Below are 22,848 nucleotides of genomic sequence, written 5' to 3'. Positions count from 1 at the left end.
AAAGTGCTTTGATGACCACCGTCTCCTCCCAACAGTTAAGTGAGGCTAGACAGATGGGTGTTTTTATTTGACAGAAGAAGCACCTGAGATTCAGTGGGGTGAAAGTCGAAACACTTGCTCGAGGTTACAAGAAGAGACAAAGTAGAGGTTGCAGGATGCAGATTTCCAATCCAGTACAAGTCAGTGTTAGGTTCATGCACCACTCTGGCTGCCTGCCTTCCCTGTACACGCAGGAGTCAGGTCTTGCTTTTATTTCTAGTCTTCTTGTGCAATAGTCCTAACTCATCTCCCCCTAGTCAAGCTCAGTTCCCCTTATCCTCCACACAGCAGCCAGAGCATTTCTCACCTCCCTTCCTCCTGCTTAAATGCTTCAAGTCTTTCACTAGCTCCCCTTCCCACCACGTGTACTCCAGGACAAAGTTCACTTTCCTTTGCAATTTTTACGAGGCCTTAGGGCCCGCCCCACGCCACCTCTGCAGCTTCAGTTTCTCAGTCCCCATTAGATCCTGGCAAACGTCAGATGCTTCCCAGTGGCTTCCGGGCCTGTGCATGGAAGACCCTCCCCACTCTGCCTGGAGAACTTCAGCTCACTGGCAGGACCTGGTAAAATGTCACCTGGGGAGCATTCTCTGACCTCACTTCTCAGTCCCTACCAGCCCCAAACCCTTGAAAATATGAACTACCGTAAAGTGTCCAGGCTGCGGATTTAGCCTGACCCAGCGCTCAGTGACCTTGGTCTCAGCTTCCTCCTTTATAAAATGGGGATAACGTACCAGCCTGGATGTGAGCACCCATGTGGTGAAGGGGGTCGAGGCCGCTGGTAGGGAGACCCGTTGTGGCTCAGCACAAAGTTTGGTGGGTCCATTTCTGACACTTATCCCCATTAACCACCCGCCACCCCCACCTCTAGTGACCATGCTCTAGGCCGCCCCCCAACCCCTCCTCAAGAAGCCAGAGGCACCCTTCAGCAGAAAGGGCAAGCTTGGTGAGGAGGGCGCTGAGGGTCACACTAACACCGCAGGTTAGAGACCGCGTGGTCATTTGGCATGTTTGCAATAAGAAGCAGTGGGTCATTGCGGGAGGGGACGGTTAGCAATGGCAGTCCTAGAAGAGTCTCCATCCAAGGTCAAGGCGCCCGCCGGACAGGCAGGGAATCGCAAGGACGTCCTCCTCAGCCCCGCCCCTTGAGGGGGCCCGAAGCTTCTCTCTCATGAGTCTGGGTACGTTCCCTTTAAGGCGTTCGGGAAAGTCACCGCGTTGGTAAACGGCCAACGAGGCGCGGCGCGTTTTGTCCCTCGCGGGCCTCCGTGGGTTGGGCAGGGCGCGAGGGCGGGGCAGGGGAGCGGTGGTGGGGTCAAAGGCTACAGCGCACACCACGTGGGCCGGTGACTCCGTCCTTCCCGCAGCGGCCGCGGCGCGCAGGGCACTTGGGTTAGTGGCGCGGCGGGCGGCTCGGACAGCCTAGCTGGACGCCCGTTCCCGCCGCCATGGTCATCAAAACGGACGAGTTGCCGGCGGCCGCCCCGGCCGACAGCACCCGGGAGCCCAGCTCGCAGGCCGGTGGCAAGGGGCGGCCGGGCGCGGCCGGTGAGCGGGGCGGGGGCCGGCGGGTAGCCGGGTGGGAGGCTGGACCGGGCCGAGCGGGCGGGCGGGTTCGGGTTTGCGCGGGGACCGCCGCCTTCCCTCCGCGCCAGGCCGGGTTGCATCTCACCCGGCCTTCCACCGGACCGCCCCCGCCCTGAAGGTCACCTTCACTGTCGCCCCCGGCTGCGGCCCGGACTTCACACGTGGGGTCCCGGGGAGGACAGCAGCGGCGGGCACCGGCGCCGGGCACACGCGCGCCGGATCGCGGGGACACGTGCGCGCACACGCGGTTTCGGGGTGTGCCGCTGCCACAGACGGATTGAATCGGCGGCCCCACCCCCTCCGCGTCCGGGTCTAGGGAGCCCTCCGGGCTGGGGTACTGACTTTTGCTTCGTCAGGCACTCCTCCGCGGCATGATCCCAAGCATTCTCTGTGCACAGGGCTGCAGCCCTGCGAGTAAGGCTCAACTTGGGACTTCCCAGGCTTGGTCTGTGGGGAGAGCGCGAGTTGCATGTGTGTATTGTGAGGGGGCTTCTCTGGTTCCTTCCCAGAGGCAGGGCTTTAACCCCAGGTCTGCAGGGTCTGATCTCTGCCCTGTGAGGTGTTGGCCTGGTTGGCAGATGTAGGGGTCTGCATGTCTACGGGGGCAAAGCCAAACTCCTTGGCAGGAGGAGGTGTTTGTGCCAGAACTTGATCATTAACCCGCCTTATTGCGAAAAGTGGGTCAGCCCAGAGTTGTTGTTTTTAAGGCAAAGGTCGTTAGTGTGGAGCTGAGCTTCCAGCTCTCCCTCCATTTGGGCTGTGTGGCAGTGGCTTTGGGAGTGGCTGCAGCTTTTCTCCCGTGGGGCCTGCTTCTCTCCCTTTCTCCTGAGTTGCCTCTGTGCTTTCCATCATGGTTTTAGATTCCAGCCTTGAGGCTGGTAGCTCCTCCCCAGCTCCTCAATTGTCATCTCCAAATCTTCTTCAGAGCCCCAGGGCTGGACCGTGGTCCTTCTGTTCCCTGGGTGGCAGTGTAGTGCAGAACTACTCCTGTCTCCTACTCCTCCCGACTCTGCTCAGCATGGACTTGTCATCTTCCTCTCGCTTCCCAGTTTCAGTGAGTAAGGATAAGAACAGGGTTATGTAGGCTCTGTGACCCTGTAACCCATCACAGCAGGGTTCCCTTGTGGTGGGGGATAGGTACTGTGGCAGCTTTGCTAATTGCCTAGACAAGGCCAAGGTTTGGGCAGAACGACAAATGCTGATGGCTCCAACCTGCCAGGTTTTGCCTTGATGTGGTTCTGAATCAGTGGAGCAGGCTAGATGAGAGGAGGTCGGGCTGACTGAGTTCCCCTTTAGAAAAGAGACCTGAAGAGATGAAGTGACTTGCCCAAGGTCACACAACGATTTAGCTGCTGGGGGTAGCATTTGGAGTTCCAGCTCACAGCCAACATGTCAAGGCTGTTCCGGCCTGTCCCAGCTTCCTCTGGGACAGGCCTATTGGTTGGGATCGTATGCTGAGAATGTGGGCACTGAGAGTATGTTGGAGGATTTCTCTGAGGGCCTGAGTAAAACCCCTTCTCAGCTATGTGCTGAGAGGCTCTGTCTGGGGGACCCTGGGTCGGGGAACAGAACAGCTGTTCATTTTGGGAAACTGGGAGCATACCAGCAGGTGGAACACTGGCTCCTTATATCTCTGGGAAGCTAGTATAGATAGCTAGGACTTGAATTACAGCTAGCCTGAGTCTACGCAAAGAAGACTCTTATTCAGGCTCCTCCCCTCAGGATCCAGCTCTGGAAGGCTCTCCAGTACTTTGAGGAGGTGATCAGGGCCTTTTGTTGGGAGGCGCAAGGGTCAGTTACCTTCTTGGGAATAAAGCTGCTTTTAGGGGTTAAGAGAACGGGCAGGTTTTTCAAGTTCACAGTGGTGTGTCAAGTTCCTTCTGTCTAGGGGAGGACTCCTTGGGGTTGAGGCCCAGAGCAGAAGAGAAGGGCACTGGCAAACTGGGGAGGGACTCGATGGCTTAGAGGAGCTCCTCGGAAGGATCCCATAGCTCTGCTCTTGGGTAGGTCTGAGGAGAGCAGCTTGAGGAACCCTGGACTACCACCACACCATGCAGACTTGCCTCTGGTCTTGGGGGACAGGAATTAGGCAAAAGAGGTGCCCGCCTCCTTGGGGTCTTCCTTAGGCTGCCTGCCTGTCCCTGCTGCTTTTTCTTGAAGCCCTGGGTTCTCGGGATGGGGTGCTGTGTCTTCTGTGGCCTTACTTCCTGCTGGAGCCTCACCTGCTAAGGTCTTGGCTGGGGTGGGGCCTGGCCCTGGCACAGACGACTGAGGGAGGCTGTGCCAGGCTGGGGAAGGCACACAGAGGCCACCCCAGCTGGCCTAAGTTTCTTTTCCGACTCCTTTCTGCTGCCCGTGGGGTCCTGGGGCTCCCAGGCCAGGGCAGGGTATGCTTTATCTCTTCACTCTGATCTGGCCAGTGAAGACTGGGGGGGGGGGGGGGGGGCGGTTCACCGCTCCTTGGGCAGCCCCTTCCTGTACTGCAGAGAAGCACCTTTTCCCTTTTCCCTGAAGCCCAGATCCTCAGAGGTGCCCCTGGGATATGAGAGGAACCATGCTGGCTGGCCCAGAGGTGTAGAGGCTTGGGGAGGGAGTCCTATGGCTGAAGATAGATCTGCCTCGTGGGCCAAGGCCTGAGGCCTAGAGGAGGAAGGGGGTACTCTGTATCTTGTGGGTGCTGTAACCTGGGGGGGTAGCACTCGGGACCATGGGCCTGGGCATCTGATGGCCCTGGTTTTTTCTTGACCTGGCTTCGCTTCCTGTTGCCTCTGCGACTTTGGGCAGCTTGCTTACTAGCCTTCTGGAGCCCCAGTTTCCTCAAGTGAGGTGGGCTGGGCCTAGAGTGTGCGTAGGCTGTGTGGTGACCAGAATGGATGTGGCTGGCACCACCATTCGGGGGTCATCTCCAGGCCCCCCTGTGGCTTCTCCAGAGGCTTGGGGTGTGTTGGAGGAGAGGGTGGGATAAGAGAGGCTCTGCTGGGCCTGGCCTTTCATACCATCTGGTCAGTGTGTGGGGGCTATAGAAAGGCTAAAGGGTGTGCTGGGTGCCAGTCCCTCTGGGCTGCCTTGGATGGGACTGGACGGACGTTGGAGGTGGGGTGGCTGGAGCAAGCCTGGCTCCCCACCCCCACCCTGGTTAGTATGGATGCCGGAACAGTCCTGACTGGGCCCTGGCAACAAGTCAGAGGCCCTGGGAAGGCGCCCTGGCGAGGCTGGGCATGTTGCTTCTCCACAGCCAAACGGCCTTCGGCCTCTTGTTGCCAGCTCTGTTTTCCCTGGGGGGAGACTTGGTTTTCTCCTGGCAGTGCAGGGACTGCTGGGAAGGGAAGACGGAGCCTGCCAGCTTCTTGATGGAGCTAGAGGCGTGGGGCACGGGTGCGGTTGTCCTCTGGGAGACTGGGGGCCCATCCCCCTCCCACCAGAACCAGTGACTCTCAGGAAGGGGAGAGCTGCCAGGTCACCTGCAGGGGGCAGCATGAGCCAGACGCCCTGGCTGGTCACTTGACCCAGGAGGAGGCAGGGTGCTCAGTGTCTGCGCCTGGTGGACAGGGGGCGGCCACCTCATGGCCTGGGCCCAGGTCTGTGCCAGCTGTTGCCGGCAGCTGGCTGAAGCAGTCCTGCCCACTGCCACTGGGGTTGAGACTGAGGAGAGGACCCTCTTGCTGGGCCCTGCCTCTGCCAGGCAGTCCCCGGGACCCTTGATCCCAGGGGTCCCAGGTACCCCAAACCCTGGGTTCTCCTGCCCCTCTAACGGCTTCACTAGCAGTGACCCCCTTTCTGAGGGGTACAGGAAGGAGGGCCTGAGCACTGGTAGCAGCTCCACCTGGGGTCCTGGAGCCACCGCGGCCTCCTGGCCCACAGCCGTCCTTCTGGCCGACCTTGAGCAGGATGCAAGGCAGGGGGAGTGTGCCCTTCCCAGGGCTGTCCCAGCAGGCCTGGCCCCACTGAAACCCGAAGCCAGCCGGAGCTCTAGCCCTGGGTCGACCAGCTGCATGGGAGCAAGCGTAGTGGCAGAGGTCGGACCGAGAGACACAACCAGTGCCGGGCCTGAGCCAGAGACCTGGCTGCCTCGCTGCCATGGCAGTCTTGAGACTCCAGAGCCCAGGAGAGGGCAACCACCGACTGCACCAGGTGGGCCTTGGGGGCGGTGAGCCAGGTGGCTGGCCTCTTGTGGGGAGATCACTTAGCCTTAATCCAGTGATAGGGAGACTTCAGGGTCCTTTGGAGGAAGGAGGAAGGGCAGGGCGGGCTGTCCTAGGGGAAAGGAGGCCCCTGGGAACCACATTCCTTTGAAATCTGATAGGAGATTGAGTGCCGCCTGGGGCAAGAACCTGGTGCCGAGGTGCCTTCTGGGCAGGCTCACTGGGCTGGGGAAGGCAGAGTGGGAGCTGTGGCCACTCTTGCCTTGTCTTCCCTGCCCTCCTCCCAGTCTTCCTGGCCCAGACTCAGGGAGCACAGGCTGCCTGTCTGGGTCTCTGACTTCCCACTTTTGGGGTCTCAGACCTCAAAGCTCCTGTTCCATATTGGATGGGGACCCCTTACTGCGTCTCCCCTCATTCCGGGGGATCACCAGTCAGCAAAAGCTTTCTCAAGGACTGTTGGGGGAAGTGCCTCCTCATATCTGCCATTCCTTTTGCTGCCTTTTGAAAGCTGACCAACCACCACCCTTCTCCCCGCCCTGCTGTCTCTGTCTGCTTTGTCATAGAGTTGGCCAAATTCTCCCTTTGGGGCCGGCTGTTCACTTTCTGGGGGCTTGGGGCTGTGGGCTAACTGGATGGAGAAGTCCTTGTGCGTCCTTGTGGTTCTCGGGAGTTTCACTTCAGGTTTGGAGAGGTGTGCTGGGAATGGGGACGGGGGTGATGACAGCCATCAAAGGTCCACAGTGGCCAGGATTGAGGGCAGTGCAGCTGCGTGGTGGTGTCCTCTCTTGATGGGGAATCTGGGATCCACTCTTGACCTTGGGCAAGACTCTGAACTTTTCTGGGCCTCAGATGTCCTTGTTTGGGGGAAGGAGGAGGGGACTATATCTGAGCTGCTGGAGGTCCTGTTTATCACTAAGTGGAGGGGACACGGGGACGAGGGAGTGGCTTCGCTCCATGTCCCCCTGGTGTGCCCTTCTGTGCTGGGCTTATCTGCTTTCCTGAGGCCCCTGCTCCACGTTTCTGGCAGGTCTGGGTAGGGCCCACACAGCTCTGGGGACATGCACCTCATCCCCGCTCCTAACAGCTGGGTAGGGAAGAGGAGGTGGGATGGGCTGGGGTCCGGAACAGCTCGATGAGCTAACCTGTCTGCAGCTCCCAGAAAGCAAGGGGCTAGTTTAGCTGCCAGGTGGACCCTGAGTGGGAAGCCCCATGGGCCAAATGGGCATCCAGGCAGGGCTGTGTGTTGCTGGAGGGCTTCTTTGAGGAGGTCCTCTTGCTCCCCAGAGCAGGGAGGGGCCTCTCCTTTGATCCCCTTGGTGCCAGGGTAGAAATGGAAGGTTTTGTCACCTGCTCCCGGCCTCTCTCCACAACATGTGAGTTGGGTGCTCTTCACAAATAATTGGACTCAACTACACGTTTACAGTAATTAACTCAGTGTCTTTCTGTTGAGTGCGGGCAAGACAGAAGGAGGAAGATAGAGCTACTGGTGGGAACAGCCAGCCACCCAGAATGCAGTAGAACAAGTGCCCTGGGAGGTGGTAACCATGTCTCTGGGGACAGTGGGGTGGCGGTAATTCTGCTGTCTGGGGTCATTTGGGCAGGTTTTAGAGAGGAGGGTTTATTTCACCGAGGCCTGGACGGCTGAGTAAGAATTTGCCCAATGCATGGTCTGTCGGGGGCAGCACGGGTGGGAGGGAAGATGTGTGGCCTGTTCTCAGGCTTCCAGGTAGTTTGGTGTGGCTGTACCTCGACAGGGAGAGCTGGCAGGAGCCAAGATGGACTTCAGGCTGTTGCCTGAGAGTGTTGGCTTAAGAAGCTTGGATGTGGTGAGCAGTAGGGAGTTTAGAAGGTTCTAAGTGGTGCTCTTGAAATAGGGGAATTGGCCTGCCCAGGGCCATGGCTGCAGAGCCTGGGTCCCATGGCCAGCTTGGAGGTTAGCTTGGGTGACTAGATAGGTGCCTTGTGGGAGCATCATTCACAGAGAAGGGACCAGTTTGTGGTGGAAGATGAATTCCATGCTGACATAATGAGTCTTTGGTGATGCCTTGGAGTAGCCACGTATTGAAAAGCTTGAGCAAGGCCTGGATTGGCCCTGTGAGCTGTGAGGCAGGAGAGCATTTGAAGCCATGGGAGAGGGTGAGATGAGAATGAGGAGAGGCTGGGGCCCAGGGACACTCACAGCTCAGACTGCTAGAAGATGGAGCTGGAGAGGGAGGAACAAGACTGTCAGCGTCTGTCAGGGAAGAGGAGGAGGAAATGAGCAGTGGGAGGGCAGCTGAGGGGAACCCAGACACATTACAGCCAGAGAAGACCCTTGGGTTTGGCCCTCGGGGTGGCATTGGTGGCTCCAGGGAGAGTGGTTTGGGTGGCGTGCTGATATAAGTGGGACTAGTAGACTGAGGAGTGGATGGAAGGGAGGACCTGGGTGTGGAAGGGAGGACCTGGGTGTGGAAGGGAGAAGACAGTGGCCTGCAGGTGGCCAGGGCTGAGGGGACTTGTGTGCCCAGTGTGAGGTGGGACTGTGGAGTGTGGGGTAGGGCCAAGTCTCAGAAGGACATGGAGATGCCATTTTTTAATTTTTTTTGAGGAAGATTAGCCCAGAGCTAACTACTGCCAGTCCTCCTCTTTTTGCTGAGGAAGACTGGCCCTGAGCTAACATCTGTGCCCATCTTCCTCTACTTTATATGTGGGACGCCTACCACAGCATGGCTTGCCAAGCAGTGCCATGTCTGCACCCGGGATCCAAACCGGCGAACCCCAGGCTGCCGAGAAGTGGAACGTGCGAATTTAACTGCTGTGCCACCAGGCCGGCTCCCACGGAGATGCCATTCTATAGGGCACATGCCCACCCTTGGGGGTGAGCTGATGGCCTCACCTGACCAACTAGGGCCATCTGACTCAGTTCCCATCTTGTCACCTGCAGAACTGCCGTCAGTCATGCTGTTGAATGGGGACTGCCCAGAGAGCCTGAAGAGGGAAGAGGGGACTGCCGAACCGCCCCGGGAAAATGGGCTGGATGAGGCCGAGCCAGGAGAGGAGACCACTGGACAGGAAGTCATTGTCATCCAGGACACAGGCTTTTCTGTGAAGATCCTGGCCCCTGGGATCGAGCCCTTCTCCCTACAGGTGAGATGGGGGAGGGGGTGCTGGGGACCAGGGCCAGAGCCTTTTAGGGAGGATGAGGCTGGAAAGCCAAGCCTTGCCTTTGTTCGTCCTGGCCCCAAGTTATAGCAGGAAATTGAGGGTCCTGTGCCTTGCCCAAGGTCATTCAGCTAGCATTGTGGATGTGGCAGTCCAGGTTCGAGTCAGTGCCCTGTTGCTGGGGGATAGCGCCCAGCTGGGACCGCCAGCCCTGCCTGGGGAAAGGTATTCCAGCGGCTGAGTGCTGTTGGGGTCCCAGGGCTCCTCAGCCTTCTGCTCTGTGCCCTCAGGTGAATCACCTCTCTCTCTCGCTGTGGTTTTACCGTCTGCCTAAGGGAAAAGCCACGCCAGAGGTCTAGCAAACCGTTAACTCACTGGGGAACCAGGCAGTGCCCTCTTACATCTTTTGTATCCGCAGCTTGGGCCCCAGAGAATCCCTTCTCAAAGCGGGGAGCCCTTTGCCTTGGGGGCCTTGGCATTGGGCAAGGGAGGAGGCAAGATTGCCAATTTCTTTTCCCCGTTCTTCTGTCTCCTGCTGCTCTGCTCAGGGCTTGCTCTTGGTCTACAGGAATAGTTTACGCCCGAGGGTGACGGGGCTAGGCTGTGTCCTGCACACATACACAGGTGCAGATGGGAGTGGCCTGTATGGGCAGGGCCTGGAATTTAAAAGCCAAAAAGTGGGAAACTGAGTATTTGGGGCATTGACTCTAGGGATCCAGGTGCTTTGCACTGGGTGAAGCGGTTTGCCCTCACCAGGGTAGTCGGGGCCTTCTCCCTGGCAGGTGTCCCCGCAGGAGATGGTACAGGAAATCCACCAGGTACTCATGGACCGTGAAGACACGTGTCACCGCACCTGCTTCTCACTGCACCTGGACGGCAACATGCTGGACCACTTTTCAGAGCTGCGCAGCGTGGAGGGGCTGCAGGAGGGCTCCGTGCTACGTGTGGTAGAAGGTTTGTCCGGAAGTTGGGTGGCCTGCCAAGGGAGGGCACATGGAGGCAGGGCCAGGCAGTACTCCACCCGTCCCGGCTGGTATCTCTGTGTCACAGATGAGCTCGTGGAGGCTCAGAGCAGAATCAAACTTGTGGAGGTGGGATTGGAGCACAGGTCTGCTTCTCAGGCCATCACATGTGCACCCTCCAACTTCATGGGTTAAATTTCAGGTTTGTGATTTAAAAAAAGAAACAGTACTAGGCAAGGGCTTGAAATCAGCCCAGTCAAATTCTATGGAGATAAAAGTTAAATCTTATGAGGAAACAAGTCTCACAGCTCTCTAGTAGGGAAGTTGGGCCAGGTGTGGAGCCATCAGCTGGTGTGGTGAGGCTGGTTTGGTTGTAAAATAAAAGTTCTGGTAAATTTGAGTCCCATGGGGAGGAGTGGCTCAGAGGTTCCGGGCATGTTGGCTTGTTAAGAGCAAATATGGAAAAAATGTAACCCAGCTCTGTCCAAACTTGATCACGAACCTCTTTCCTCCCCCAAAAGAGCCTCCATTAAAATTTCATGAAACATATTGGGGAGCAGTGTTGTAGTTCAGGGTCCTGGTAAGTCCTCAGGCCACCCTTGAGCGAGGGCTGCCCTAGGGGCACACGACCAAGGCCACAGGGGCCTAGCAGCTCTGTAGGCCTACCCGCCTGTGGACAGAGCAGCGAGCTTTTGTGGCTCCCCAAGGCCTGTGTGCCCTCTGGCAGAAGGTTCTTTGCAAACAAGGATCCCTGCCCACTAGCAAGCAGGTGTATGTGTTGAAACCAGAACTCCAAATTAGGTGTTCATAGTGGAATTTGTAAATGGAAGCCTAAAATTGAAAATCAAGACCACCTGTGGTAGCTCCAGGGCAAAAAATTCTCTGTGCTGGGCAGCATGTTGCAGAGCGGGGCCCTGGTAACGCCCTGCCTCTCCCCGTCCCAACAGAGCCGTACACGGTGCGTGAGGCCCGCATCCACGTGCGCCATGTCCGAGACCTGCTCAAGAGCTTGGACCCGTCCGATGCCTTCAATGGGGTTGACTGCAACTCCTTGTCCTTCTTGAGCGTCTTCACCGACGGCGACCTGGGAGGTGCGGGAGGCACTGGGGCCAGGGGTTGGGCAGAGGGGCTGAGAGCAGGTTGGCCAGGGCTGACAAAGGGGCTGAGGGCCAGGCCTTCCCACCCAGAGGGGGTGGGGCTGGAGGTGCCCAGACTGGGGCCAGTTTAGGCTGGGAGGTGGTTGGCCCCTGGGTGGCCCTGTGCTGACCACCAGGCTCGGGTCCCTCAGACAGCGGGAAGCGGAAGAAGGGCTTGGAGATGGACCCCATCGACTGCACGCCACCCGAGTACATCCTTCCAGGGAGCCGGGAGCGGCCGTTGTGTCCCCTGCAGCCCCAGAACCGTGACTGGAAGGTGGGACTCCCGGAGCAGAGCCGGGAGGTCTCTGGCAGGGCGGGGGTTCACCACACCAGGAGGCCTGGCTACTCATGCTTGGCCATTCCTGCAGCCCCTGCAGTGCCTGAAAGTGCTCACCATGAGTGGCTGGAACCCGCCCCCTGGGAACCGTAAGATGCATGGGGACCTCATGTACCTGTTTGTGATCACGGCCGAGGACCGGCAAGTCAGCATCACGGCGTCCACGCGGGGCTTTTATCTGAACCAGTGAGTCCCTGTGCGAGCCTGCTCCGAGTCCATGCGCAGCCGCTTGGGGCGCCCTGTGCAGTGACCACCCTCTCCCTGTAGGTCAACAGCGTATCACTTCAACCCCAAGCCCGCCAGCCCCCGCTTCCTCAGCCATTCCCTGGTGGAGCTGCTCAACCAGATCAGCCCGACCTTCAAAAAGAACTTTGCTGTGCTGCAGAAGAAAAGGTAATGCCTTTGCCCCATCTCTGCCCCTTGTCTGCTGTCCCGGGGGGGATGGTGTGAACCAGCCAGCCTAAACCCTAGCACTTCTGTCCTAGGCTGCTCAGCCCTCAGCTTCCCAGCCTCCTTTTAGGGAGCTGTTGGCCAGGTCCCAAGATAGCAGTCCTAGGAGAGGCACCGATCTGCTTCTGTCGGGCTCTCCAGGGCTGGAGTCTCAGGACAGGGAGACAGTGGAGCAGGTGGGGTCCCAGGGCAGGCATCTGAGCTTGGTGGGCTGCCCCATCTTCCCTCCTCTGCCTGCCACAGGGTCCAGCGCCACCCGTTCGAGAGGATCGCCACCCCGTTCCAGGTATACAGCTGGACAGCCCCCCAGGCAGAGCACGCCATGGACTGCGTGCGCGCAGAGGATGCCTACACCTCGAGGCTGGGCTACGAGGAGCACATACCCGGACAGGTGCCCGTGGCCCAGCCCTACCCTCCCTGCGCGCCTCCCTCCTATGCCTTTGGTGGGTGCTGGGATGGGTTCTGTGTGCTTCCCTGGAGGCTCTATCTGCTTGCTTGTCTGTCTGATTCACTTGGGAGCCTGTGGGACTGTCCATGGGAAGGTGGAGGAAGTGACTGCCCAGGGCAGATCATGGGGCACGGGCTGAGCTGGCGTCTCCCTCCCCACTCCCTTTGCAGACCCGGGACTGGAACGAGGAGCTGCAGACCACGAGGGAACTGCCCCGCAAGAACCTGCCTGAGCGGCTGCTGCGAGAGAGAGCCATATTCAAGGTGCCCATGGCCTCTGACCCGCCTGCCCCGCGCCAGCTGTTTTCTTGTGGACAGGAGGAAAGCTGGCATACGCTGCAGGGGGTTCTGCTGCCTTCTGCCTCCTGGCAGACCACCCCAGCTCCTTTTTCTGGCTTCTCTGAGACTTGGAGTCCGTAGGCAGAGGAGGGACCTGCCTCCAGTGTGGGCTCAGTGACAGGGTCCATTCCGGCTTCCCACACTCCACGGACCACCCTGGGGCCCTCGCCTGGGCACATATGCCCTACTGTGATGTTATTAGTGCTTTTACAGAGGTAGAGAGATGGAGAGAAAATAGTGCCTTCAAAAAAAGCTAAATTTAAAATCTCCCATAATCTTACCACCTAGAGATGGTAATGGTAAAAATAAGGTCTAAATGTCCTGCGTACTAATTTTGCCAGGGGCTCTGCCAGGCGTTTTGTAGGCGTTGTCTCTGGTAGTCTTCTAGACCCCTTGTGAAGGTAGGTGCTTTTATTGTCCCCTTTCTGTAGTTGAGAAAACGGGCCTGAGAGGTGACCTGTCCAGGTTCACCCGGCCTGTGATTGGTGGGTGCCACACCCGCTCCAGTGCTTCCGCTCTCTGTTAGTCACTCAGCTCTGCTGTCTGAATATCAGTGTTAAGTTTTTTTGAAAAAAGAGTTTCTTGCCCTTTGCCAAATGTGAGGAAATGGAGGCTCAAGTCCCTCGGCCCCCCGCAGGCCTCTGCTTCCACCATCTGGGTGAGCTTGACCAGGTGGGACGAAGGCTGAGGCTCTTGTGGACAGAGCCTCTCACTCTCCCGACCTTGGGTCCCCCAGGTGCACAGTGACTTCACGGCGGCAGCCACGCGGGGTGCCATGGCGGTCATCGATGGCAACGTGATGGCCATCAACCCCAGTGAGGAGACCAGGATGCAGATGTTCATCTGGAACAACATCTTCTTCAGCCTGGGCTTCGATGTCCGTGACCACTACAAGGACTTCGGTGGGGACGTGGCGGCCTATGTGGCGCCCACCAACGACCTGAATGGCGTGCGCACATACAATGCAGTGGACGTGGAGGGGCTCTACACGCTGGGCACGGTGGTGGTGGATTACCGTGGCTACCGTGTTACGGCCCAGTCCATCATCCCCGGCATCCTGGAGCGGGACCAGGAGCAGAGCGTCATCTATGGCTCCATTGACTTTGGCAAGACAGTGGTGTCGCACCCACGATACCTGGAGCTGCTGGAACGCACGAGCCGGCCCCTCAAGATCCTGCGGCACCGGGTGCTCAACGACCGCGATGAGGAAGTGGAGCTCTGCTCTTCCGTGGAGTGCAAGGGCATCATCGGCAATGATGGGCGCCACTACATCCTCGACCTGCTGCGCACCTTCCCCCCTGACCTCAACTTCCTGCCCGTGCCTGGCGAGGGGCTGCCCGAGGAGTGCACCCGTGCTGGCTTCCCCCGCGCCCACCGGCACAAGCTCTGCTGCCTGCGCCAGGAGCTAGTGGATGCCTTTGTGGAGCACAGGTGAGGAGCAAGGCCTGGGAAACCGGGCCAGGGCTGGGCTGCACCCAGCCGGTAGGTGGTTCTGATGCCTGATCTTGGTGAGAGAGACTTTGGAAAGTGGAGAAGAGTTAACTCTGGCCGCAGTCATTACAGCTCCAGCCTCCCCCGCCCCCAACTCTGACGTCAGGGTCCCCAACAGACATCCAGAACTTTATATTGGTCAAAAACTAGCAAGCAGCTAGACCAGTGGCTCTCAACTGAAGCAGTGCTGTTCCTTTAAGGAGCGTGTGGAATCTGCTAGGGTGTCTTTGAATATCCTGGTGCCAGGGCCTGGGAGGAAGGGCAGGGGTGTCACCACTGCTGGCATTTAGTGCTTAGGAGTCAGCCACATCAAATGTCCCACACCACGAATAGTTCTTCCTTTCAAAATGCCGGTGGGCTTCCTGTCACTCTTGAGAGCCCTGGCCTGCATGGTGAGCCACTCCCCCACCCATCCCCTAGCCGTCCTCTTAGTCTCTGGAAAGATCTTGTATTGTGCTGCGACCTGCAGCCTCCTGGTAGAGTTGCTGGGCAGGCACCTACATGCCTGCGTTGACTCTTGCCCACTGGGCAGGACACGTCCCCGTGTCAGCAGAGTGTCCAGTCCCAACGTTCCTTAATCCCAGCAGGCCAGGAGCCTGGGGCTTGCCTCTCCTCCCCATAGCCTGAGGAAGCTGCTGGGCCAGCGAGGCTTCCACATTCCCCTTTCCTATCCCCTGCTCTGCCTGCTCTGCTGTGCTCTAGGTACCTCCTCTTCATGAAGCTGGCTGCCCTGCAGCTCATGCAGCAGAAAGCCAGCAAGTTGGAGAGCCCCACCTCACTGGAAAACGGCGGTCTCCCCTCCCCGGAGTCCAAGCCTGAAGACCCTCCAGGACCCGAGGCGGGAAGCGAGGAGGAGGGCAGCAATGCTAGTGGCCTGGCCAAGGTGAAGGAGCTGGCGGAGACCATCGCCTCGGACGACGGGACAGGTGGGGCTGCTGTGGATGCCGAGGGGAGCCCCAGGCCTGTCCTGGCAGCTGGTGCTTGTTGGGGGTGGCTCACGACTCAGCCCCTAGAGAGCCAGGCAGACGTATCTTCAAGGAGCTGCGGGAGGCTCGGGGCAGCCTGGCCCCACCGACGGTGGAGTGGGCTGCCTCCCAGCAGGCCGTGTCTCCACAGCAGACCCTCGGAGTCGGGAGGTGATCCGCAACGCATGCAAGGCAGTCGGCTCCATCAGCAACACAGCCTTTGACGTTCGCTTCAACCCTGACATCTTCTCGCCAGGCAAGCGGTGGGGCAGGGTGGGCACAATGGCCTGGGGGTCATCTTGGGGCCTTGTCCACCCACCTGAGTGCCAGCATTTTTCTTGCCTCCCTTCTTCGGCCTCCCTTCTGCGTGGCTCAAGCCTCTGCCCTCCCTCCTGCAGGGGTTCGCTTCCCTGAGTCTTGCCAGGAGGAAGTTCGGGACCAGAAGCAGCTGCTGAAAGATGCCGCTGCCTTCCTGCTCTCCTGCCAGATCCCCGGCTTGGTGAGCGGGGGAGACAGGGGTAGGGGGCTGCACCAAGGCTGCAGTTACAGGCCCTGGGGCCTTGTCCATCTCTGATTCCGGAAGCTTGTAGAACCTTCGCAGGAGTGCCTTCCTTAGACCTGCTGACCTGCAAGGCAGGCAGGGCAGAGTGCTCATCCCCATGGTACAGATGGGGCCGCTGACCCAGAGAGGCCAAGGGAGGCATTGGGTTCAGGCTCTGCTCTGCCATGCTCTCCATATGGGCCGGCAGCTGGGGGTATGGTCCCTTGAGCCCCTGTATGATGGGATGGTTTACAAGAGGGGTGAGGGGCATCTGGGAAAAAAGGTGCGGGGGGGCCCTCCTGTTCACCCTCACAAGCTTTGTACGTAGGCCCTGTGGATGACTGGGTGCTTGTTCCCTCCTAAGGTGACTTTGAGGTCAGTGGTGCTCTTGTCTCAGATCTTTGAGCCGAGCCTGCTGTGCCCTGGCCCCCTGCCCGACCCCTCCAAGGCTTGGCACAGGGATGGGGTGAAGCTGTGGTCCCCGAGTGGTCCCGCCTGCTCCTTCCTGGGTGGTCAGAGGGGAGCCTGTTCTGCCCACTGAGCTCTTTGAGTTCATCACCTCTGGGGCTCCCTCATCCCTGCCTCCCCATCAGGTGGGCCAGGCAGTCCCAGGGCCCCTCTTTCCTGTGGCTTGTGTAGAAGGCTGTGGTCCAAGTTCTCACGTCTTTGCTGCTGCTTTATCTCCTTCCCTCATCCCCACTGGGAGCTGGGGTCTTAGTCCCCTTCCTCAGGGCCTCAGCAGAGCATGAGCTCCCCCGGGAAGACCCAGGACAGGAGGAGGCCGAGGGCCTGGGCTGGGGGCGCCTGACCTGTTGCAGCCCACAGGTGAAGGACTGCACAGACCATGTGGTGCTGCCCATGGACGGGGCCACACTGGCCGAGGTGATGCGCCAGCGTGGCATCAACATGCGCTACCTGGGCAAGGTGTTAGACCTGGTGCTCCGGAGCCCGGCTCGTGACCAGCTGGACCACATCTACGTGAGTGGTCCTTAGGGTGGGTGTGTGACAGTGGGGCCAGGATGGAGGCCTGAGCCTGACTAAGACTTCCCTCGAACTCTTGCAGAAAATTGGCATTGGAGAGCTCATCACCCGCTCTGCCAAGCATATCTTCAAGACATACTTACAGGTACCACTGCTCCCTCCCCAGCCTCGGTCGTGTGGGGCATCAGGGAAAAGCCCTGGGCTGCGGCCTGAGGGCCCTCGTGACTGATCCAAACCTTCCTTACAGGGAGTTGAGCTCTCTGGCCTCTCAGCTGCCATCAGCCACTTCCTGAACTGCTTCCTGAGCTCATACCCCAACCCCGTGGCCCACCTGCCCGCTGACGAGCTGGTCTCCAAGAAGAGGAACAGGAGGAGGAGAAACCGTCCCCCGGGGGCGGCGGATAACACGGCCTGGGCCGTCATGACCCCCCAGGAGCTTTGGAAAAACATCTGCCAGGAGGCCAAGAACTACTTTGACTTCAGCCTCGAGTGGTGCGTGAGTGGCATGGCAGGCAAAGTGGGTGCTGGGCTCCCAGCCAGCATCGAGGTTCTCTGACAATGTGGGGCAGTGGACTAGGAGAGGAGGAAGGGGGGAGCTGTGGGGGCCATTCGTTCTGGAAAGTGCGGATGGGAGCTGTTAGTCCGAGTCCTCCAGGAGTCCTGGCTGGAGGAGGAGTGGCTGGGAGGGGCACCTGGGTGGGAGGTAGCTGTTAGGGGAGGGGCGGAGTGGGGGCTGCTCGGCCTACCTGCCACTTCTCCCCAGTGAGACTGTGGACCAGGCTGTGGAGACATACGGCCTGCAGAAGATAACGCTGCTGCGGGAGATCTCCCTGAAGACCGGGATCCAGGTGGGTACAGTTCATTGTCCCTCCTGTGCCGTGGCTCCTACAGGGCCGTTGGGGGAGGTGGCTTTCTCTTGACACGTGGTGGTGGGTTGGGAGGTGCTGGCCATTTAAGCCTGGGACTGAGCCTGCCTGGGGGCGTGTCCCCTAGATCCTGCTGAAGGAGTACAGCTTCGACAGCCGCCACAAACCCGCATTCACTGAGGAGGATGTGCTCAACATCTTCCCCGTGGTCAAGCACGTCAACCCAAAGGCCTCGGATGCCTTCCACTTCTTCCAGAGCGGGCAGGCCAAAGTACAGCAGGGTGCGTGGCCAGGTGCGGCTCGGGGGAGGGGGGTTCCCTGGCCTGGCCCTGACCTTGCCACCCTTGGGGGTGCCCTGCAGGCTTCCTGAAGGAGGGCTGCGAGCTCATCAATGAGGCCCTGAACCTGTTTAACAACGTGTACGGAGCCATGCACGTGGAGATCTGCGCCTGCTTGCGCCTCCTGGCCCGTCTCCACTACATTATGGGTGACTACGCTGAGGTGGGCCTTGAGCACCCTCTGGGCTGTGTCAGCAGAGGCCTTGGGGCCTGGCCTTGCACTGGGGATTGGCGAGTGAGGGGGCTGGGGCCGTGTTCTCACCCCTGGCGGCAGCAGAAAACGGGAGTCCAGGCCTGCAGAACTGGAGCACCGTCCAAGGGGCCTGGGATGCTGCTCACCTCCGGGCCCTCCAGGGAGGAGCAGACAGAGACCTGGGAGACCTGGCGAGTCCCTTGTTCTGCCTGGGCCTCCCCCGTCTCTGCTGTGCCTGTGGACAAAGTGGGAGTGATGGCAGGGACGTTGGGAAGGATAAATTTTGAGACTCGGAAGCACCATGTAAAGCTGCTAGGGGTGTCTCTGCTGCTGTTTTTACCTGTCATGCAGCTGGGGGTGCACCTGCCTCGTCGGCCCCAGGGCTTCCAAAGGTGGTTTTCTGGGGCAGACATGCTAGAGGCGCATCGCCCTTCACCCACAGCGATTCTTGTTTTCTTTTGCCTACAGATGCCTGTTTTTTTTTTTCAATACTTTATTTTTAGCACAGTCTTAGATTTGTATGTATGTATTTGCATAGTTTTTATTAAGGGGAAAAAAGGCTTAAGACAAGTTTTTTTAAAAAGTGAAACGGGCTGGCCCAGTGGCGCAGTGGTTAAGTGTACATGTTCCACTTCGGCGACCTGGGGTTCACCGGTTCGGATCCCGGGTACAGACATGGCACCGCTTGGCAAGCCATGCTATGGTAGGCGTCCCATGTATAAAGTGGAGGAAGATGGGCACGGATGTTAGCTCAGGGCCACTGCTCCTCAGCAAAAAGAGGAGGACTGGCGGCAGTTAGCTCAGGATTAATCTTCCTCAACAAGAACGACAACAACAACAAAGTAATGCCTTCTCAGAGTGAGGCATAGACTTCCATGGTTACAACAGCTGAACCGTGGCCCTTTGTCCCTGCCATTGTGCAAAGTAAATAGCTGCAGTCGGGATGAAGCCAAGCTACTGTGTGTCCGTTCATGGGCCAGGCAGAGTCGGTGTGGGGCAGTGCCCACCCTGGGGTGACAACGCCCCCTTCTCCCAGGCCCTGAGCAACCAACAGAAGGCAGTGCTGATGAGTGAGCGAGTGATGGGCATCGAGCACCCCAACACCATCCAGGAATACGTGAGTAGCCATGGGCGGTGGGGTCTGTGCAGGTGGGCAGGGTCTGCGCCTGCCCTGCCTTGACACAGCTGTCCCCGCAGATGCACTTGGCCCTGTACTGCTTTGCCAGCAGCCAGCTGTCCACGGCCCTGAACCTGTTGTACCGCGCCCGCTACCTCACACTGCTCGTGTTCGGGGAGGACCACCCGGAGATGGCACTGCTGGACGTGAGTGCTGGGAGGGGCAGTGGGACTAGCCTCAGCCCCAGGGGAGCGGGAGCTGACTAGGGCCCTCCCGACTGCCCCCAGAACAACATCGGGCTGGTGCTGCACGGAGTAATGGAGTGTGACCTGTCGCTGCGCTTCCTGGAGAATGCGCTGGCCGTCAGCACCAAGTACCACGGGCCCAAATCCCTCAAGGTGGCCCTCAGGTGAGGCTGCGCTGGGTTAGGGGGCAGGGGGGCCCCAGGGCCACAGGGACAGGGTCCCAGGAAGCACTTGCATTGAGGGCGGGCACGGGATGCAGCGCTCTGTCTCCCATCTGACTCTTGAGGAAATTTCTCTTAATTTCCATCTCTTCTCGAGTCCTGGACTTGTTTGTGGGTAGATTGCGTAGCAGGATCCAGAGTAGTGTGCACACCCCCCAGCAGGCCCCCACTGCTCTGGCCCATTCGTGTCCCTCCTTCACCCGCCGGGCCATGCCTCCTTGCAGCCACCACCTGGTCGCCCGGGTCTACGAGAGCAAAGCCGAGTTCCGGTCAGCCCTACAGCACGAGAAGGAAGGCTACACCATCTACAAGACCCAGGTGGGCCGCAGCAGGGGCCGAGGGGGTGGAGCTGGGCCTGTGGGCTGTGGGCAGCCCTGATCCATTCCTGCCCATGCCGCCTCTCGCCCCCTGTAGCTGGGCGAGGACCATGAGAAGACCAAGGAGAGCTCTGAGTACCTCAAGTGCCTGACCCAGCAGGCCGTGGCCCTGCAGCGCACCATGAATGAGATCTACCGCAACGGCTCCAGCGCCAACATCCCACCCCTCAAGGTACGTCCCCGGCGGAGCTGGGTGGACCCACACCCCAGCCTCCCGGCGCCCACCCCTTGGCTCATCTTCCCTGCCACCTTCAGTTCACAGCCCCCAGCATGGCCAGTGTCCTGGAACAGCTCAACGTCATCAACGGCATCCTCTTCATTCCTCTCAGGTGAGGCCCCTCCACCACCTGCACCCCACCCCCTCTTAGCAGTTGGCCTTGAGTTTTCTGTTTTAATAATATATAATACATTGACATGGCTCAGAATTGGAAAGTACAGCCAAAGGTGAGACGTTTGTTGTGAGTCCTTCTGGAAATACTCCGCGCCTAATTAAGCAAACACGTATCTGTAATCTTTTTTCCCTCTTTTTTTGGGCACAAAATGGTAGCAAGCCATGTGCATAGGTATTTTTTTTTCCTACACTTAACGTATCTTGGCGGTCTTTCATTTTGGTACATAAAGAGTGGCTTCCTTCCTTCTGTGGCCTCCTGCTCTTCCAGTGTAGACATGTGCTTTACAGCCAGACGCTGAGGGTTCCAGTGTGGCTCTTACAAACAGTGCCGCCTTCGTGGGCCCCTGGTCCTGTCTCCCTCCCACCAGTGTGGGACGTGGGTTTGGTCCAGCAGGGGTTAGGGCGTTTACCATGTACCAGCTGGGAGGGCGTCCTAGCCCACTCATTTCCTGTGTGTAACCTGCTGTAGGAGAGACCACATGTGATGCAGTGGGTTTGAACTAGACATAAAGGCCAAGTGGGAGCCAGGCCTTAGCTGGAGGCTGTGTCTAGTGCACCGAGTTCGTACTTTTTAGCACTTGGGGACCTTTCTGCTCTGGGGAGGAGAGCACTTGTTCCACACAGATCTCTCACTGACTGAAGCACAGAGCCTGATCTTGTCCCAAGTTTGTTTAAGTAAAGCCAGTAAGGTGACGGGGCCCAGGCCCGCTCTGATACCCACCCTTCACCCCTGTTCTTCTACTCAGCCAAAAAGACTTAGAGAATCTGAAAGCTGAGGTGGCACGGCGGCACCAGCTCCAGGAAGCCAGCAAAAACAGGGAGAAGGCCGAGGAGCCCATGGCCACCGAGCCTGAGCCAGTGGGGGCCCCAGAGGATGTGGCCTCCCAGCCCCCGGCTGCCAAGGACCCTTCTTCCCCGAGCTTTCAGGGGTAGAAAGGGAGAGACAGATGAACAGTCAGTCAGCTGCCCCGTTAACCAGTGATCCGGACTCCAGGAGAAGGGGAGCATGCCCTGCAGATCGGGAGAGGAAACAAGTCCCTCTTCTTCCACGTTTCCGACCCCAGCCCCATCCCCAGCATCCTCCTGGGACCCCGGCCTGGCCTGCCTGTCCCCAGAAAGATGTTTTTGCACTGGTTCAATGAATATACGATGCAGAGGCCTAACTGAAGACATGTGAATGGAGTGTGTGGGCATCAGTTCCCAGCTGGGGGGCAGGTGGCCCCACAGGCCCCCCATCCTCGAGCAGTGTGTGCGAGTGTGTCCATGCCCGTGAGCGTCTCGGTCCATCCTTCCTAATTGTACATAGCCCCGAGTGGATGACGTGCAGCTGAGATTTCTCAGGTCATTTGTATGTTTGACATTATGGCTGCTGCTTTTGCTGCCACTACCCCTGGTCCAGCCTGGCTTAAAGTCCAGGTTTGAAGCCAAAAAGAGGGGAGCTTTCCTGTGTCCTGGGATGGGGAGCCAGAGCTCCGTGGCAGGGCTGGAGGGTCGGGGTGCACTTTAGCTTTGTGGCAAGGTGGGAGCTGCGGTAGCAGCTTTACTAATTGGGATGGGTCTGGCCTGGCTGTGCTGGGGGTGGGCCGTGGCGGTGGTTCCTCAGACACCCCTGTGCCCAGCCACAGCCTGTCTGCCCTTGGGCCCCGGCAGGAGGCGCTGCCTCCCCACTCCCTGCACCCCAGTCGGGGCTGACCTTGGGGGCAGCAGTCTGAATGTATCCTCCTCCCCATTTAACCTGAGCTGCCTAACGCACAGTGGGGGTCGGGGGGAGTGAGGGGTTGAGGAACCAGGGCTGAATCATGGATCCTGGGGGGGAAGCTACTAGATACAGGAGTGATTATCATTGTTTGTGGAGCCCAGGTCCCTACCTGGTTCTTGCCACACAAGCACCTTCTACAGAGAGTAGCTCTGGGTGGCAGGGTGGGGGCTGCATGGAACATGGCGGCCCTCACATGCCCTGGCTCCTCCCTCTCTCGCCTGCCTGTGCCGCTTCTCTGTGCCTGCTGTTGGAGCCCTGATGGGTGGGTGGAGTTCGCCACCCTGGTGAGCCTGAGGGAGCTGTTCCCAGGAAGGGGCCTCTGCCTGGGAGCTTTGCGGGGAGCTGCTTATGGGTATTGTCTGTCCAGACACCTTGTTTCAAAGGGAGTGGGCGGGAGCTAGCAAGCAAAGCATCCCCACAGCTGATCAAGAACTTTTTCTTGTTTTTAAATCATCACGTCTTCATTTCACATTGGAATAAAGTGAGTTTTTGAAACCTGCTGCCCCAGTCTCTCCTGTGTGTTCTGTACCAGTCTCACTTGATTGTGAGGGCTGCTGCCAGAAAGGGTTTAAAGCATGTGAATGTGTATAAATTAGGTCAAATTCAAGGTTATGCTTATAATGTCATTTAAGCGGGAGGAAAGAGGGTGGAATCACAGGCACCCAGCTCGGGTTTACCAGTTGGCCAGTCCTGAGACCCATGGGAGTAGCACACAGATGAATGCCACCTCTTCTTGGTCACGGGAGAAGGAAAGGCTGAGAATCACTTCTCCGTTGAGCT

General features: G+C 58.8%; 1 protein-coding gene across 6 annotated transcripts; it reads left to right on the top strand.

The window, feature by feature from the left end:
* The first annotated feature begins 1,314 nt into the window (after nt 1-1,314).
* On the top strand, nt 1,315-22,568 carry CLUH (clustered mitochondria homolog). Of its 6 annotated transcripts, none has more exons than XM_070562942.1 (26): nt 1,315-1,587; nt 8,692-8,894; nt 9,692-9,863; nt 10,819-10,962; nt 11,160-11,284; nt 11,379-11,533; nt 11,615-11,740; nt 12,041-12,188; nt 12,416-12,508; nt 13,320-14,014; nt 14,777-15,000; nt 15,191-15,295; nt 15,438-15,538; nt 16,406-16,558; nt 16,644-16,706; nt 16,809-17,053; nt 17,325-17,409; nt 17,555-17,708; nt 17,789-17,928; nt 18,995-19,075; nt 19,156-19,281; nt 19,363-19,484; nt 19,766-19,859; nt 19,956-20,090; nt 20,174-20,247; nt 21,056-22,568. In XM_070562942.1, the coding sequence occupies exons 1-26, from the start codon at nt 1,488-1,490 to the stop codon at nt 21,240-21,242; spliced, it is 4,050 nt and encodes a 1,349-aa protein (XP_070419043.1). In that variant the 5' UTR covers nt 1,315-1,487; the 3' UTR covers nt 21,243-22,568. The 6 variants fall into 6 exon arrangements, with proteins under 6 accessions (XP_070419043.1, XP_070419044.1, XP_070419046.1 ...); XM_070562943.1 differs by having other exon boundaries at nt 1,324-1,587; nt 15,194-15,295; XM_070562945.1 differs by lacking the exon at nt 1,315-1,587 and adding an exon at nt 2,377-2,680 and having other exon boundaries at nt 15,194-15,295.
* The last annotated feature ends 280 nt before the right edge of the window (nt 22,569-22,848 follow it).

Source organism: Equus przewalskii, chromosome 10 (genome assembly GCF_037783145.1).
Source record: "Equus przewalskii isolate Varuska chromosome 10, EquPr2, whole genome shotgun sequence".
In the NCBI taxonomy this organism is placed as follows: domain Eukaryota; kingdom Metazoa; phylum Chordata; class Mammalia; order Perissodactyla; family Equidae; genus Equus; species Equus przewalskii.
The sequence above is the reverse complement of the archived record's forward strand: the minus strand, read 5'-3'. Positions and strand labels throughout refer to the sequence as shown.

Coding starts and splice junctions, on each gene's coding strand:
- CLUH (XM_008535802.2), top strand. CDS start 5,190: ATGGCCTGGGCCCAGGTCTGTGCCAGCTGTTGCCGGCAGCTGGCTGAA. Junction 11,534..11,614: donor CGGGGCTTTTATCTGAACCA/GTGAGTCCCTGT, acceptor CTCTCCCTGTAG/GTCAACAGCGTATCACTTCA. Junction 19,485..19,765: donor TCCCTCAAGGTGGCCCTCAG/GTGAGGCTGCGC, acceptor GCCTCCTTGCAG/CCACCACCTGGTCGCCCGGG.